This window comes from Amblyraja radiata, chromosome 10 (genome assembly GCF_010909765.2).
Source record: "Amblyraja radiata isolate CabotCenter1 chromosome 10, sAmbRad1.1.pri, whole genome shotgun sequence".
NCBI lineage: Eukaryota > Metazoa > Chordata > Chondrichthyes > Rajiformes > Rajidae > Amblyraja > Amblyraja radiata.
Genome location: NC_045965.1, coordinates 39,742,404 through 39,757,515, shown reverse-complemented (window position 1 = coordinate 39,757,515; position 15,112 = coordinate 39,742,404). Strand labels below are relative to the sequence as shown.

Below are 15,112 nucleotides of genomic sequence, written 5' to 3'. Positions count from 1 at the left end.
AGCAAGCAGCCAACAGCTAGGATGCATCACCCATGGTCAGTCATGATCTAGGGGGCCTACGGGTGGAGTAGTAAATCTAGATGGTAGATCTAAGACCTAAGGAAAAGCTTTTCCCCATTCAGAGAAAGATTGGAATTTGGAATGCACTGCTTGAATGGTTGATGGAGGCACAATATCTTAGTGTTGAGATGAGCTTGATTTCCCAAGACATGGAAAACAATGGACAAATTGCTGTTAAATGGGATTAATATAGTTAATTGAAAGGCAGTGGGCTGAACAACATACTTCTATGTTATATCATTTTATGAATAGGTTGGTATGGGCTGATAAACATGGGAAATCAGGAAATTAATATCCTGATGTAGTCAAGCAGATAACTTAGAGAGGTAATAAGCAAAAAGGCAAACAATAATACTAGAAAGGTGAAAATGGTAAAAAGTTATATTTCTCTCAATTTTATTTCTGACAATAGCATTTCTGAAGTAGTTTTGCTAAAGGATCATTAACCTGAAGCATTAGTTCGGTTGTTCTTTTCATAGGTGGCGTCCAACCTATTCAGCACCTTCAGCATTCAGCCTCCCCGTTGGATTGCAACCTTATCGTGGTCGGAGAGCTGTGTGTCTCAGTGACCCCTAGAGCTATGCGGGAGACTAGTTTCCTGTTAGGGTCTCCCATGCTGGACAAGTCGAAGGGTAGAGGCGAGATGAAGAGCGATCCACTGGTCCTCCAGATTGGAGGTTGAGCACACGGCTAACAACCCTGTCTCACAACACAAATATGTTACAGAAACAGCAACTGAAGAAATCAACACTACTGGGCGTGATGGACTTCCAGGGCTATCGACTGATGCTAGGATGCATGTCAACCAGACAGCATCCCAAGAATAGTCCTGCACTGGACACCGGAAGGGAAAAGGAAAAGAGGGAGACCCAAAACCACCTGGCGTCGAACTGTAGAGGAAGAAATGAAAACAATGAACCTGACCTGGGATAGTGTCCAGATGCTAGTCCAGGACAAACAAGAGTGGAGGACCTTCGTTGCTGCTCTATATGCCAGGAGACATAATAGGCAGTCACTACTCAGCATTCAGCCGACTTTAAAAATACATCATAAAATGAGAGTATCGTGTGCTCAGTTTCTGAACTTGAATGGTACAGAAATCCATAAAAAATAATTTCAGTCACAATGCTGATGAACTTTATGCTGGGCTTTACCCGCGAGATGAGAAAGATTTCTATTTCTAATTCTAAAAGGTTTCTAATATTTTGCCTTCCAACTATGTAACAGCTAGTTTCAGCAATTTCAAATGCAATACGTTTTCACAATAGAAATCCAATAATTCAGCAGCATCAGGATTTTCATGACGAACAGATGCTTCATAACTTCATGAATGTTATCTCAGCAACATTTTTGACTCAATTTATATTGTTACACAATATTACATATTTTCCAAGAAACCCAGTGCCTTTAAAGAGTGTGGGAAACAGAACCCACTGAGTTAGAGTCAAAGAGCTGGAAGGCACAGAAACAGGCCATTTGGCCCACCATGTCCAGGTTGATAAAATTGGCACATCGGGTTAGACCCATTTGACTGTTAAACCATTCCGATCTGTCAAAATGTCTTAATTCAAAATTGTATCTGCTTCTACAGCTTCCTCTGATAGCTTATCCCAGCAAGGACTACCCTTAGTAAAAAATGGTGCCTGCACCCCCCCCCCCCCCCCCTCCCCCTCACCCAAGGTCCTTTATAAATTTATCCATTTGCCATCTTCCCACCTTTCCATCTGAACTAGATCCTGGTGCAAACTTAAAAAATCTTCCTCAGTGTCTGTCTACTGTACCACCAATTCTGGTGCCGTCTACAAATTTACAATAATGTTAACTGCATTGTTAGTGCATATAACAAAACAGTATGGGACCCAGCACAAACCCCACACCCAAGGTCAAAGGCCTCTAATCAGAAAACACCCCTCCACAACTACGCTTTGACTTCTTCCTCCAAGCTAACTTTGCATCCAGTTAACTAGCTTACCTTGGATCCCATGCAATCTAACCTTTCAGACAAGCCTACCACGCAGCATCTTGTTAAAGGCTTTGATAAGTCCATATAGACAACATCCACTGCCCTGCTCTCATCAGTACCCTTGTTGCCCTCTTTAGCTTTGTGATATCGTCCACACAAAAACCCATGCCAACTATCCCTATAGTCCAGGCCTATCCAAATGCTGGTAGATAATGTCCTAAGAATCTCCAACAAGTTTCCTTCCACTGACCTCAAGCTCACCAGCCTGTAGTTCCTTGGTTTGTCCTTGCTATCCTTGTTAAATACGGTACAACATAGGCTACACTCTAGTTATCTGGAACTTGATCTATGGCTAACTATGCAAATATATTTGCAATGGCCTCCTGGGTATTCTGGACCTATATACCCAGAAGGTCAAAGGATGGTACACAAAAATGCTGGAGAAACTCAGCGGGTGCAGCAGCAAGGTCAAAGGATGCACTTGGTTAAACCCTAGTGGTTTATTCACCTTAGTTCGCTTTAAAACTGCCAATACCTCCTTTGACAATTCAAATAAATAATCCAAGACACCACAAATCCTATGCCTCAATTCCTTAGCTTACATGCTCTTCTCCATAAAAAAAGATGAGAAGTTTTCATTTAATATCTCCCCTATCTTATAGTAGTTCCACACAAAGACAACCCAGTCACTTTTACTCTAAATATACCTGCAGAATCTTTTGGGACTTTCCTTTACCTTGCCTCCCAGATCCAATGCATGTCCTCCTTTTGCCAGCCCCATTGCTTTCTTAAGTGTACTCCAATACCACTTATACTCAGTGAAATTAGCTTGATCTTGGTTGTCTAAAAAGTATCTATTTTTCTGACCAGAGCCTCAATGGCTCTCTTCAATCAGGGCTCCCTAAATTTGCTGGTTTTGCCCTTCACCCTAATGAGAACGTGCTGCTCTGTAATCTTGCAATTTCATTTTTGAAATAGTCCCACATGCCATCCATCACCTTACCTGCAAACAAGCTTTCCCAATCAATCTCTGCAAGTTCCCAGTTAATATCTCCAAAAATTGCCCTTGTGCCAATTCAGGATGTTAATTTGCATGCCAGCCTTTTCTTTCTCCATAACTACTTTAAAACTATATAATTATGGTCACTGGTCCCGAAGTGCTCGTCCACAGATACTTCAATCACTTGCCCTACATCGTTTCCTAAGAGGTGATCCAGTGTTGCACCCTCTCTGGTAGCACCTTTATATACCGTTTAAGGAAGCTTTTTGTAACACCTTAACACTTTGAGTGATACAGCCAATTGTTTAAAGGGAGTTTAAAAAGGGAATGTGTCAAACAGAACATAGTGAACAAAATTAAAAATTGGACACCAAATTATTGGAGTTTTACAGTTTTATAAATAAACTCAAATTATCCACGAGATAGAAATTCCCCAGGAACCAGGAGGTGGTAGTGGACAAAGAGCAACATGAAAAAGAAAGTGTAGCAGAAATATGCCACAATGCATTTTCTTGTGCATCACCATGTTTTATAAGTAGCAAACTAGTTCGTACTAAAAGCTATTTTTTCATGGTCACTGAAGCAACTACATTTACAAATCAAACTAGTATATATCATTCTGGTAGTTTCCCTAGAGTGATGTTCCATATGATTAACAAATTCAAATCATGTTTATATCAGATGACTGCTTAAAACACAAGGAAACTGCTCATACAACCAGAAAGACCGCTCACCTTTCCACAAGCTCTGCAATGATGACGTCTCTTTGTGAATGTAAACTTCATTTCACATTTCATGCAGTTTGCTGCTTGGGAATCCGGTACCCATACAGGAGCAACATCACCCAAATTTGTAAATGGCTTTTTAAGCTCTCCTGCAAACTGCCCAATTTGCAGGTCATTATTTGGACTTTCAGTTTCCAAAACATAATCCGAGTTGATATCTTTAGAACCACCAGTATAGCACACTCCAGAGTCATCAATATCACCGCTGCAATCCGGAACTGAATTACAACCATTCAAAGCACACAAGCAGGAATCTTCAGGCAGTTCGGCTTTATCAATAAAACCTATATTTTTATTTTTTGTGTTTTGTGCAAGGTTAGTTGAGCCTAAGTCATTCAATAATTGGTTGGACAAAGGTTTTGGGATTTGTAGTTTCAAATTCAAAGGTTGCTTGGGTCTGGCACCTCCAAATGGAATACTAGGGGATTGTGCATTATTTAGAGCTATTTTTTCTGCATCATCCTGTGCACCAGTCTCTGTGGCAGATGGATTAGGAGTGTTAAAATAGTTGTCTCTCAATTGATCTGTAATATCTGTAGAAATACTTAATCTGGTCAAATCATTCACCACTCCAGATTCCACTGCACTGCCTTCTTGGTGTTGAATGAAATAATTTTCTGATTTGCTCTCCTCTCTTTCTTTCTCTTCAGTTACTGAATCTTCCTTTAAAGGCAAAGATTTAGAAACGCAGGCCACTGTTGATTTAGGAATTGACATAGTTTCTAATACATCACACGAATAGCAAGATGATGACGCCATTTTTTTCATGTCAGCACACAAGGGGTTCAACCCTTGCAACCAATCGTCACTAGACACAGATTCTGTTGTTGTTTTTGTTAGATCTAAAACAATCTCACCATTATTTCCTTCCAATGCTTTATGATCAACTTGCTTCATGTGTTGGGTTAACTGATCAATTGTTGCATCAATCCCAGTTGATGACATTCTGCTTGAATGGCAAGACAGATCAGTGGTATATCCCTGCATGAACAAAATGTCACTAGTTTTTTGGCAAACAGCCATTTCATCATTTAGTTTCATTGTACTGTTACCATTTTCATAAAAATGGTGCCCATCATTTTCATAATTGCCATTATTTGAGGAATTACATTGTACTGTAATCAGATGTGGCTGCTTATTGACACCACAGGGCCCAATCTGTTGAGTGTGCGCTCTCTCAGAGTCCATTTTCGGCACCGTCAAATTATCCATATCACCCAATATCAGTGTATTAGCTAAATCATCTAAATCCTCTCCACCTTTTACAACAAAATTTTCAACCTGCACCGACTCATCTTCAAGTTCAGTAACTGTATCGTGTGTGTCCGTTTTTCGAGAAAATGAATCAATTAATTCGTTTATATCAGCAGCACCATCCAATTTAGACAATTCACTCTGTTCACAAATAACTGATAAATCCTCAACACTCCAAGACTCTTTTGAAGTTGGTGAAAGATTTTCCAAATCGGCAGGGTTCGTTAAACTATCAGATGACGATTTCTCAGAAAACTCATCTGTACCGGGTGCATTCAATTGTTCAATACTTTTCATTTTAGTAGCCTTCTCGGTTTTGACATTCATGGCAGAAGATAATGGTTCACTTTGCAGATTTGAGTTTTCTACCAAAAAACTGTTAGCATTTAACATATTTTGACTATTTGCATTATTGTCTTCTATAAGATCAGTACACTGTTCTGATTGACTGTCAGAATTCTGAACAATTGTCCCAAATATACTTGAAGAATTCATATCTTCTGAAAGAGTCAATTCCTTTTCACAAGCAGGCTTCACAGACGATTTAAAATTTGGCCAATGATCACAATTGCCTTTGCTAGTCACCAGAGCTTCTTCATCATTAATCCAATGTACATCAAGTCCAAGGTTTTCTGTGGCATCAGTTCCATTAAGAAAGTGATCGGCTCTCCCCAAGACTGAAATCTCCGATTTGGGCGAAGAACAACATTTTAGTTTTGCTTGCACTTCACTGGAAAATGCTCCCACATTCACATTAGACAAGGCTGGATTTAAAGAAAGCAGGTGAGAAGGTGGATCCAAAATCTGACTCCATTTTGCCTCAAATACCGTTGGGGACTCGGTTTCATCTGGAAGTAGAAAAAAAAACAATTGGACGTTACTACTTAAAGTATGTTTATTTTATTAATTTATTTTTGTAAAATGCATAAAACTCATTCAGTTGAATGCGCTCTCTTGGTTATTGTGGTGAAGGGAACAAGGCAGCTCGGGGGTGTGTAGGAGAGAATTTGAAGTATCCAAACAAGGCAAAGTTCAAAGTACTCGCTGAGTGGAACTTTAACTTGTATTTATTGATTTCACATTCATTTATGTCAATGACCCCAAAACAAAACAAATTTTTGTAAATCAATGATTTATTTGAAATAACACAGATGCTTCAGCTGATTTCAAATGGAGCATCGACTAGGACTTTTTATTAAAAACTTAATATTTAATAATGAAGATCAATTGTCCCAGAAGAACAATCTTTAAAGTATTTATTCACTACTTCAAAAAAATTAACACATACAATGTCCAGTCAAATTTCATTCTCCATGTCACAGTATAAAAATATTTTAAACAAATTAATGAATATTTTAAAACATTAAGTAAAAATAACTGCCATTTAGTCTGCTGCAGCTCTCTTTATATATATTTAAAAAAAACAGCAACAGACCTATTCTCTGGTCATACATATAACCATTCAAGAAGTTACAAAACCAGAAGTTACATTCCCAGATTCCACTTTTACCACATTTAGCAAGACACATCCAACCCTAAATTTCTGCATTTGGCATTCCTCTGAATCACTTTCCTTTATTCCTTTTATAATCTAAGTTTAACCCTTGATTGTTAACTCACCAGTGAAAACACTTTTCCCGATAAACGTTATCAAAGCATCTGAATTTTGAGCAACTAATAGATCTCCTTGTAACTTTCCCGGTCAAATGAAAAGTGGCCAATTCTTGATTTTACTGGTTTAATTAGTGATTAGGAGAAACAAAGTGCAAATGCTTGAAATCTGAAATAAAACACAAAATGCTGAAAATACACAGATCAGAATTTATGAAAAGATATTAATGATGAGTGTTAGTTTAAAAATAAAATTTTGGAATAAAATCTGAAAAGCCAGAAATGGAGCACACAGATCAATGATCTAAAAACTATGTGTTAGAATAGTGAGTGACCAATAAGATGGGATGTGTAAATCCGACAGATGAACATTCACAGGACCCAGAGCAGAGTAGTGGTAAAGTAAGTCTTTACTAAAAGCAGTAGTAGATCATACATTCTTCAGCTTGATAAGATCATGGTTGATCTTATCTCGTCCATGCTCTCAATAAACTAATGTAAAATAACTTTCAAAGGGCTGCTGAGAAAAAAAAGTCTGGCCCACATCCTGATGCTATCCACCAGCTTCTGCAGTCACCAGATCTGCCACTTACATTAGCATCACCAAAAAATCTTCTACCACTACTTCCACTGCCTCAAACCACAATAAAACTTGCCTCACAATTTGCCTTTATTCCAAAGGTAAGATCCAATGTCTAAACAAATGTATATTTTCCAATCATCACTACCTTTTATGTCGTCAGAGCAATTCAAAGGACCTTGACAAGTATGGACAATTCAACAATATAGAAAGACCCTGCAAACAACAATGGGAACAAAATAAATTAATTACCCACTTTAATTGTGCAGTGAAAGATACTGTTGGATAAGACTTAAGAAGAACTCCCCTGCTTCATTTTAATATTATTTTAAACTGTATTATCTGGCAAACGCTGACTACATCTCATTTACATGATAGAACTCCAATGACGAACATTCCACCATTTTAAAAATATCAATCCCCAACATCTTCCCAAGCAAGAATAGGAAAAGCATTGCCTGTCCCTTTTTATTTATTTGCCTAAATCATAGACAACGGTTTAAAATCCATCAAAAAGTAGCACTCCATCTTTTCTTAAATGCAAGAACACTTCAACTGTCTGCGGGCATACAGCATCCAATGTGACGGTTGTTGGACGACTAAATAACATCAGAAACCACAGCCATCCACAGTAATAGTGGAGCCGACAATTCAATTACTGAGGGCAAAGCTGAAGCATCTGCAATGATCTTCAGCTGCCGTGCCAAGTCGATTATCCATCTTGGTTTTCTCTCCAATTATCTGAACATTGTACTAGGTCAAGGAAAAAGAACCACATAATGAATTGCACCTAGTGTGTAATGAGTGGATGAGAAAATGGGATAACAGAACTAGTGTGAACGGGAGATCGATGATCGACATGGACCGAAAGGCCCATTTCCAACTAAACAAAACGTTTTTTTCCAGATTTCTATGCAGCATGATCCAAACAAGGACATAGGAGGAAGGAAAATAAAGAGAAAAATATGACAATGACTTCCCTAGATATCATAGCACGATGTAATCAGGTGCAACACAAAAAAACTAGGTAAAATTGAAATCAACACAAAAGATTCACCGGGCTAGACTTACACCAATAATAATAACAACTAGACAGGGACCCAACTAGTACCCGTTGGGTCCGTCACTCTGTGTGTGAAACGGGCGCCGACCCGAGCCATCATGCCCGCCCACCTCATTGCGACGTCATCAGTGGAAGCTTAACAGGCAGTTTTGTTTTTTTTTTTTTAAACCTTAATCACCAATGTCGTGAAATATAGCATCAAATATTAAGTGAAGCTGATCACTGCTTAGAGGGGGAAAATAGGAGTCAGAACGGCAGGCCTGGTCCCCCAACGCAATATTCCACCATTCACCCATAGCCCCCATGGGAGGCCTGGTCCCAGCTGAGTGTCTCCAATACAACCCGTTCCCCAACGCAATATTCCACCACTCACTCGTTCCCCCAATGCAACCCATTCCAACGCAATATTTCACCACTCACCCGTAGCCCCCAACTGCGCATGGGCGGTTCATTTCCCTTATCCCCCAGCACTCCTTCCCTCTCCTCTTCATCCTCTCTCTTTTTAAACATAAAATTCACTAACTTTCCAATTTTAAAAATCCAATTCCCTTGCCCTGCCCCTGCCCGTTACAATGTTTCAAATTACAGGACTCAGTACCCTGTCTTTGTAACATTGCAGCGGGCAGGGCAGGGGAATTGGATTTTTTAAAGTGAAGTTAAATTTAAAACGGGTCGGCACCCTGGTTCTGCATAGGGGCCAGGAGCATATCTGTGAGCGGATGGCAGGCCACATCTATCACATGTACACATGGATCTCGCCCCGGATGGCAGGCATCAAATCATGTGTTCACAGAAGGTGCGCTGCCGTGCGGGCGGCTTTGCGCAGGATGCGGTATGGCCAGAGCTCGGCGGGCCAGATGACTACATGGAAAAAAATCCGCCTGCGGGCCGGATGATTTCAGATTACGGGCCGCATTCGGCCTGGGGGCCGTAGGTTGCCAACCCTTGGTTTAAAATGTGAATAACTTGTAAAATATGCCATCAATCTGAACCACACCACACCACAGGACAATGGTGAGTAAGGTGGTCCAAAAATTGTAGCGCTACCATTTTGGCCTGTTTCAGGATCACATTCCTCACAGACACGCACCATCACAGACACACACACAGAAATTAAAACAAACAAGGTGAGAGTTTTAGTAATATACTAGACCAAGTGCAGACCCGTTGGGTCTGCTCCCCCAACGCAGCCGTTCCCTACCCGTAGCCCTCACGGGAGACTTGGTCCTCCAACTCAAGCGGCTCAGGAATCAGCAGTGCAGCTGTTTTTAAATGGCGTCTTTGAGGCGAGATGCGGGCGCCAGCAGCCGTTATGGTCGCTGGCCAACAGGAGGCGACTAAATGAGTGAGTGGGGGGAGGGGGGGGGGGGGGGGAGAAGGATTTGATTAAAAATGTGTTCATAAACACGACAAAATTTAATGAGTGGATACTTGGAATGAAAAGTGAAATCTCTACCGAAATGGAAAAAATCAGGGCGTTTGTGGGTCGGGTGTTGGCGTAGCAACGAATCAAAGGCTGGCAGCCACAAGACAGACAGACAGACAAACAGACAGACAGACAGACAGACAGACAGTAACAAGTTACTTTCTGGGAGTAAATCATCTCAGATCCACAACAACACTGCAGGGCAGAATCTTATGTCAAATCAATCTCGGTTTATTCATCAAGGTTCCTTTTTTCATTCTTTCTGTCCTTTTGACAAATAAAAAACTTATTTATTTCCCATCTGCACATGGCACAATATTTGAATCTTACAAATGGTTTCCCTTTTTCAGGTACATCATTCCAAAACTGTTACAAATACCTCAGACCAGCCTACCACTTCAATATTTACACATTAAAAAAAAGTTGGGTACAAAAGTTGTGACTGGACAGAGCGACGGGAGAAGCAGGCAGCGGTGGTCGAGTGGATAAAGCCACAGCTGACAACAAGAAACAGCATCACTGGAGGGAGGCTCGCTGGTGCATCTTGCAAGTCGGGAGTGGGGTTTACAATGCCATCTGTGGCCGCTTAGGGAATTTCAACTGAGCTCTCGTAATTTTGTCCAGATTATAGGGGGCGGACATAAATTGTTTAGGGAGGAAAAAAGTATTCAACCTGTATAGCCATTTGAAAAAAAACACGCATGTTACAAAAGTGAGCTGTTAATAATCTTTCCAGAAGAATGCATTCATGACTGAATGCTAACGACTGTGTTGTATGAAATAGGTAAAGTGATCTCATTGTCTCCTGTAACAATGAGATCACTAAATATTTCATTACACCCGTGACGGACTGAGCCTTCAATCTCACACAGCAATGCTGCCTGTAATGAATCTGGTTATATATTGCTATCATGACCCTTTCTAACAACCATGCCACTTGTGCTTTCCTGGGAAAGCATCCCAACACAAATTGAGGTAAGTTTGTGGAAAATTTGCCACCCGCTTGAAATTTAATTCTATATCCGAATTTATAATGAAGCCTGAAGGGGCTGTCCCACTTGGGTGACCTAATCCGCGAGTTAAGAAGAGTGTCTTCGACCTACAAGCTCGAGGGAACTCACTTGGAAAGCCTCGAGCTGGATCGACCGTCCGCGTTGAAACCGCAAGCTGGATCGACCGACCGCGCGCGCACACACACACACACCGCAAAGGTGGGGGCCAGGGAAAGCGGGGGAGCGAGAGGGGGGGGGGAGAAAATGGGGGGGGGGGGGAGAGAGAATGGGGGGGGGGGGGGGGAGAGAGAATGGGGGGGGGGAGAGAGAATGGGGGGGGGGGGGAGGGGGGGGGGAGAGAGAAATGGGGGGGGGAGAGAGAATGGGGGGGGGAGAGAGAATGGGGGGGAGAGGGGGAGAGAGAATGGGAGGGAGAGAAGGGGGAGGATAGGGGGGTAGGGGAAGAGAAGGGGTGAGGGAGAGAATGGTGGGGGAGGAGAAAGGGGGGGAGAGAAAAGGGGGGAGGGGAAAGAAGGGGGAGGGGAGAGAAGGGGGGAGGGGAGAGAAGGGGGAGGGGAAAGGAGGGGGAGGGGAAAGAAGGGGGGAGGGGAAAGAAGGGGGGAGGGGAAAGAAGGGGGGAGGGGAAAGAAGGGGGGAGGGGAAAGAAGGGGGGGGGGGGGAAGAAGGGGGGAGGGGGAAGAAGGGGGGAGGGGAAAGAAGGGGGGAGGGGAAAGAAGGGGGAGGGGAAAGAAGGGGGAGGGGAAAGAAGGGGGAGGGGAAAGAAGGGGGAGGGGAAAGAAGGGGGAGGGGAAAGAAGGGGGAGGGGAAAGAAGGGGGGAGAAGGGGGGAGGGGAAAGAAGGGGGGGAGAAGGGGGGTGGAGAAGGGGGGGGGAGAAGGGGGGAGGGGAAAGAAGGGGGAGGGGCAAGAAGGGGGGAGGGGAAAGAAGGGGGGAGGGGAAAGAAGGGGGGAAGGGGAAAGAAGGGGGGAGGGGAAAGAAGGGGGGAGGGGAAAGAAGGGGGGAGGGGAAAGAAGGGGGGAGGGGAAAGAAGGGGGGAGGGGAAAGAAGGGGGGAGGGGAAAGAAGGGGGAGGGGAAAGAAGGGGGAGGGGAAAGAAGGGGGAGGGGAAAGAAGGGGGAGGGGAAAGAAGGGGGGGAAGAGGGGGGGGGGAAGAAGGGGGGGGGGGCAATCAAAATGCCCGGTCAGCGAATGAGATTGCCTACGGATGCCCTCGACTGCCTGTAACTAAATAGCGACCCCACTCCACTGCACTAAGAGTTCAAAAGAACCATGCCAACTAGAATCGGAAGTGGCGGCGCTGCCTTGCAGCTGCGGCTCGCCTGCAGTCCGTTTGTCTTTTCTGTTTTTGTTTTCTCTTGTCCCGTTTTTAGTTTATTTCGGTTTATTTAGTTGTGTATGTGTAACATGTTTTTTGACTCTTCCTTCAGGGGGGGGGGATGCGACCTTTCTTGCCGTATCCCCCGTCTCCGTCTGCGCTGAGGCCTATCGCGAAGCTGGTGGCCTCCAACTGCGACCGACCTCGAGGCTACAGAGGCAGAGCCAGGACTTACCAACGTGAGGCTGGCCGACTTTGAGGCTGTGGTTGCGGTGCCACCCAACTTCCGACCCGACTTTGGAGCCTCGGAGGCTCGGCCGCGGGCCAGTGGACGACATCATCGGGAGCTCGCAGGTCACAGGTGGTGACCTGTTTTCCGGAGCTCCCGCAACAACAGCTGCGTCCGCTGGACTGGAGGGTGGCAGCTTTGACCGCCCCGGGCCGCGGAGTTTGAACCGGCCCGTTTGTGGAGCACGGATTCAGCAGCGGGACTTACTTACCATCACCCGGTGGGGTCACAACATCGGAGGCTTGGATTGCCTCAGCGCAGAGGGAGAGCAAGGAGGGAAGAGACAATGACTTTGGGACTTTAAACTGTGTTGAGTGTTTGTTATTTATTATATGTTATGACTGCAGGCTAAACCATTTCGTTGCACTGAAAAGTGCAATGACAATAAATTGAATCCAATCCAATAAACTGACAATACAGTTTGCATGAGAACTGAATAAGCAAAGGACTGAATTATCTGTTCCTGTTTTCCCTATGTGCCAATTATTAATGGCCATCCACATTGTTATTAGGTCAACGGATGCAAAAGAGATGCCATGAGCAATACTAATTTAGTTCTGTTATTATGGAGTTCCATGCAAATGCTGCCATTCAAAATTGAACTGGGTTTTATAGTGACTGGTGAACTGAATTACTCAAACATTTTATTGTTCATTTTCATCCACACAACAGCTACTATGTCCTAGCCATGTGGCAGGGGTGCAGAGAAGGATCCATCCATTTCAAGTATACTGTAGCCAAAATGGCACACTTTTATCAGTGTCTAGGGTGGAAAGGACAGCGAGTGTATGCTGCATACATTTAAAAAAATCCGAAACTTGATGACATGGTTGTGCAATGGGGACAATCATGAATGGAACTGAGCAGATGGATTGTAGGAGAACAAATAAAAGACAGTGACAGATTATAATGAAATAGTGAGGAGAAAGCACGTGTCTCAGAATGATTTAAAGTGCACAAACTGGGTATCAAGGCGAGGACATTAGAAGGTGTCTCAGATTGTAACAGGATCCAAATGAACTGGGGACCCGACCAGGAAATGGCAGATGGAATTGAAGCACCTCACACTTATCTATTTAAATTCCATCTGCCACTTCTTGACCAGGTCCCACCTTTGTTCCAATCATCTTCCTAACAAAATCCCCCCATGCCTATGGCTACCTGTCAGAATTTCCCTTGCTTCTCCCCTTTTCCAGCTTTCTTCTCTCCTTCACAACAATCTAAAGGAGGGTCTCGAAAAGAAACATCACCCAATCACATTCTCCAGAGATACTGCATGACCCACTGAGTTACTCCAGCAATTTGTGACGATGTGATTTAGAAAATATGTAATTAAGTTGAAAAGAATATAGAAAAGATTCACGGGGACATTATCATAAATGGAGGGCTTTGATTATGAGTGGTTGGATAGGTCGTCTTTTTTCCCCTGGAGCTGAGGCGAGAGTTTAGGGGAATCTAAAATTAGATGGTATAGATTTAACACGAGAGGAGAAAGATTTAAAAAGAGTCAAAGTTCAACTTTTTCCACAGATGGTGATGAATATATGGAACAAGCTATCAGATAGAGCTGTAGTGCCAGATACAATTACAACCGTTAAAAGACATTTGGGCAGGTAGATGGATACAAAATGGTTTAGAGGGATATGGGCCAAGCACAGGCAAATGGTAAACCTAGCTCAGATAAACATCTTGGTCAGCATGGATGAGATGGACAGCAGGGCAGATTTCTATGCTGTAGAACTCTAACTAACTGGGCCATTTTACAGTCATCAGGCAGTGAAAAGCAGATACATGGCTAGATGGAGTTGTGTCCAAATTTGTGAAAAGCATCAGAAAAGAAGGCATAACAGTTGAATGTCCAAGAAAATTGCATTGTGATAAATACAAATGATCAAGACGATAAAAGTGGCAAGAACTCGCTCAATACCAGAAAATTTGCAGGTTTAAAAACAGTTATATTTTGAGTGCTGAAAGGATGGTACATAATCAGGATAAGATGAGCATCTGCACTGTACAGCAGGACCTAGACTTAAGGCCTTCAAAGCTAATGCAGAGATTTTAATGGAACATCATCATGCAATTGGGAAATACGTGGACCTTGATAAGACTATTACTGAAATATAAAGCCATTTTGGGTTCAGTGTTGTCACAATTGCAAGGAAGATTCCTAGTTTGACCTGTTGAATATGAACAAATACTGAACAAATACTTTGAAAATTTAAATGAGATTCCATAAGAACCTTTAGGATATATGTAATCATGTTGAATAAATTGGATCAAAAGAGATAAAGGCTATCTTCAGCAGTTAGAAAAACTATATCGGCAAATCTATAAGATTAAGTGAAAATGGATCAATGGAACTTTATTGGTGTGAAGGTATAGTAAAATTTATTTTTGTGTACATTCAATACAAGTATCACTATACATGAGCACTTGGATACATCTTAGAAAAGCATCTCAGATACAGTGCAAGTGTATGGTAGTAGTACACTGAGACAGTATACAGAATCACCAGATTTGGCACCATTTACAAGTCCCAGTTGTTAAAGGTGTCGACCATGAAGGCCTATTGTCTTGGTGGCATTGCAAGGTCAACCTGTCTAAGCGCGGTTGTTGGTGTACTCCACCACTGTGCCGCTGCAGACCGCGTCTTGTCCACGTGCTCTTGGAGCTACGCCTGGTCCAGCCGAGCCCCAGGCTGCTGCAGGGTCTTCAGCGGTCCACTCCACCATCGAGTCACTGCACCTGCCACGCA

The 15,112-nt window shown here is 42.9% G+C and overlaps 1 protein-coding gene across 2 annotated transcripts in view; it reads right to left on the bottom strand.

Moving 5' to 3' along the window:
- The window catches only part of zfyve9 (zinc finger FYVE-type containing 9), a 112,354-nt gene that overhangs the window by 68,024 nt on the left and 29,218 nt on the right, over positions 1 to 15,112 (bottom strand). The window contains exons 3-4 of one of the 2 annotated variants that reach the window (XM_033028603.1): positions 6,683 to 6,842; positions 3,758 to 5,910 (exon numbers count right to left, since the gene is read on the bottom strand). In XM_033028603.1, the coding sequence (XP_032884494.1) occupies positions 3,758 to 5,557 (1,800 nt within the window). In that variant the 5' untranslated portion in view covers positions 5,558 to 5,910; positions 6,683 to 6,842. The remainder of the gene's footprint in view (positions 1 to 3,757; positions 5,911 to 6,682; positions 6,843 to 15,112) is intronic. The other variant, XM_033028602.1, reaches the window with a different exon arrangement.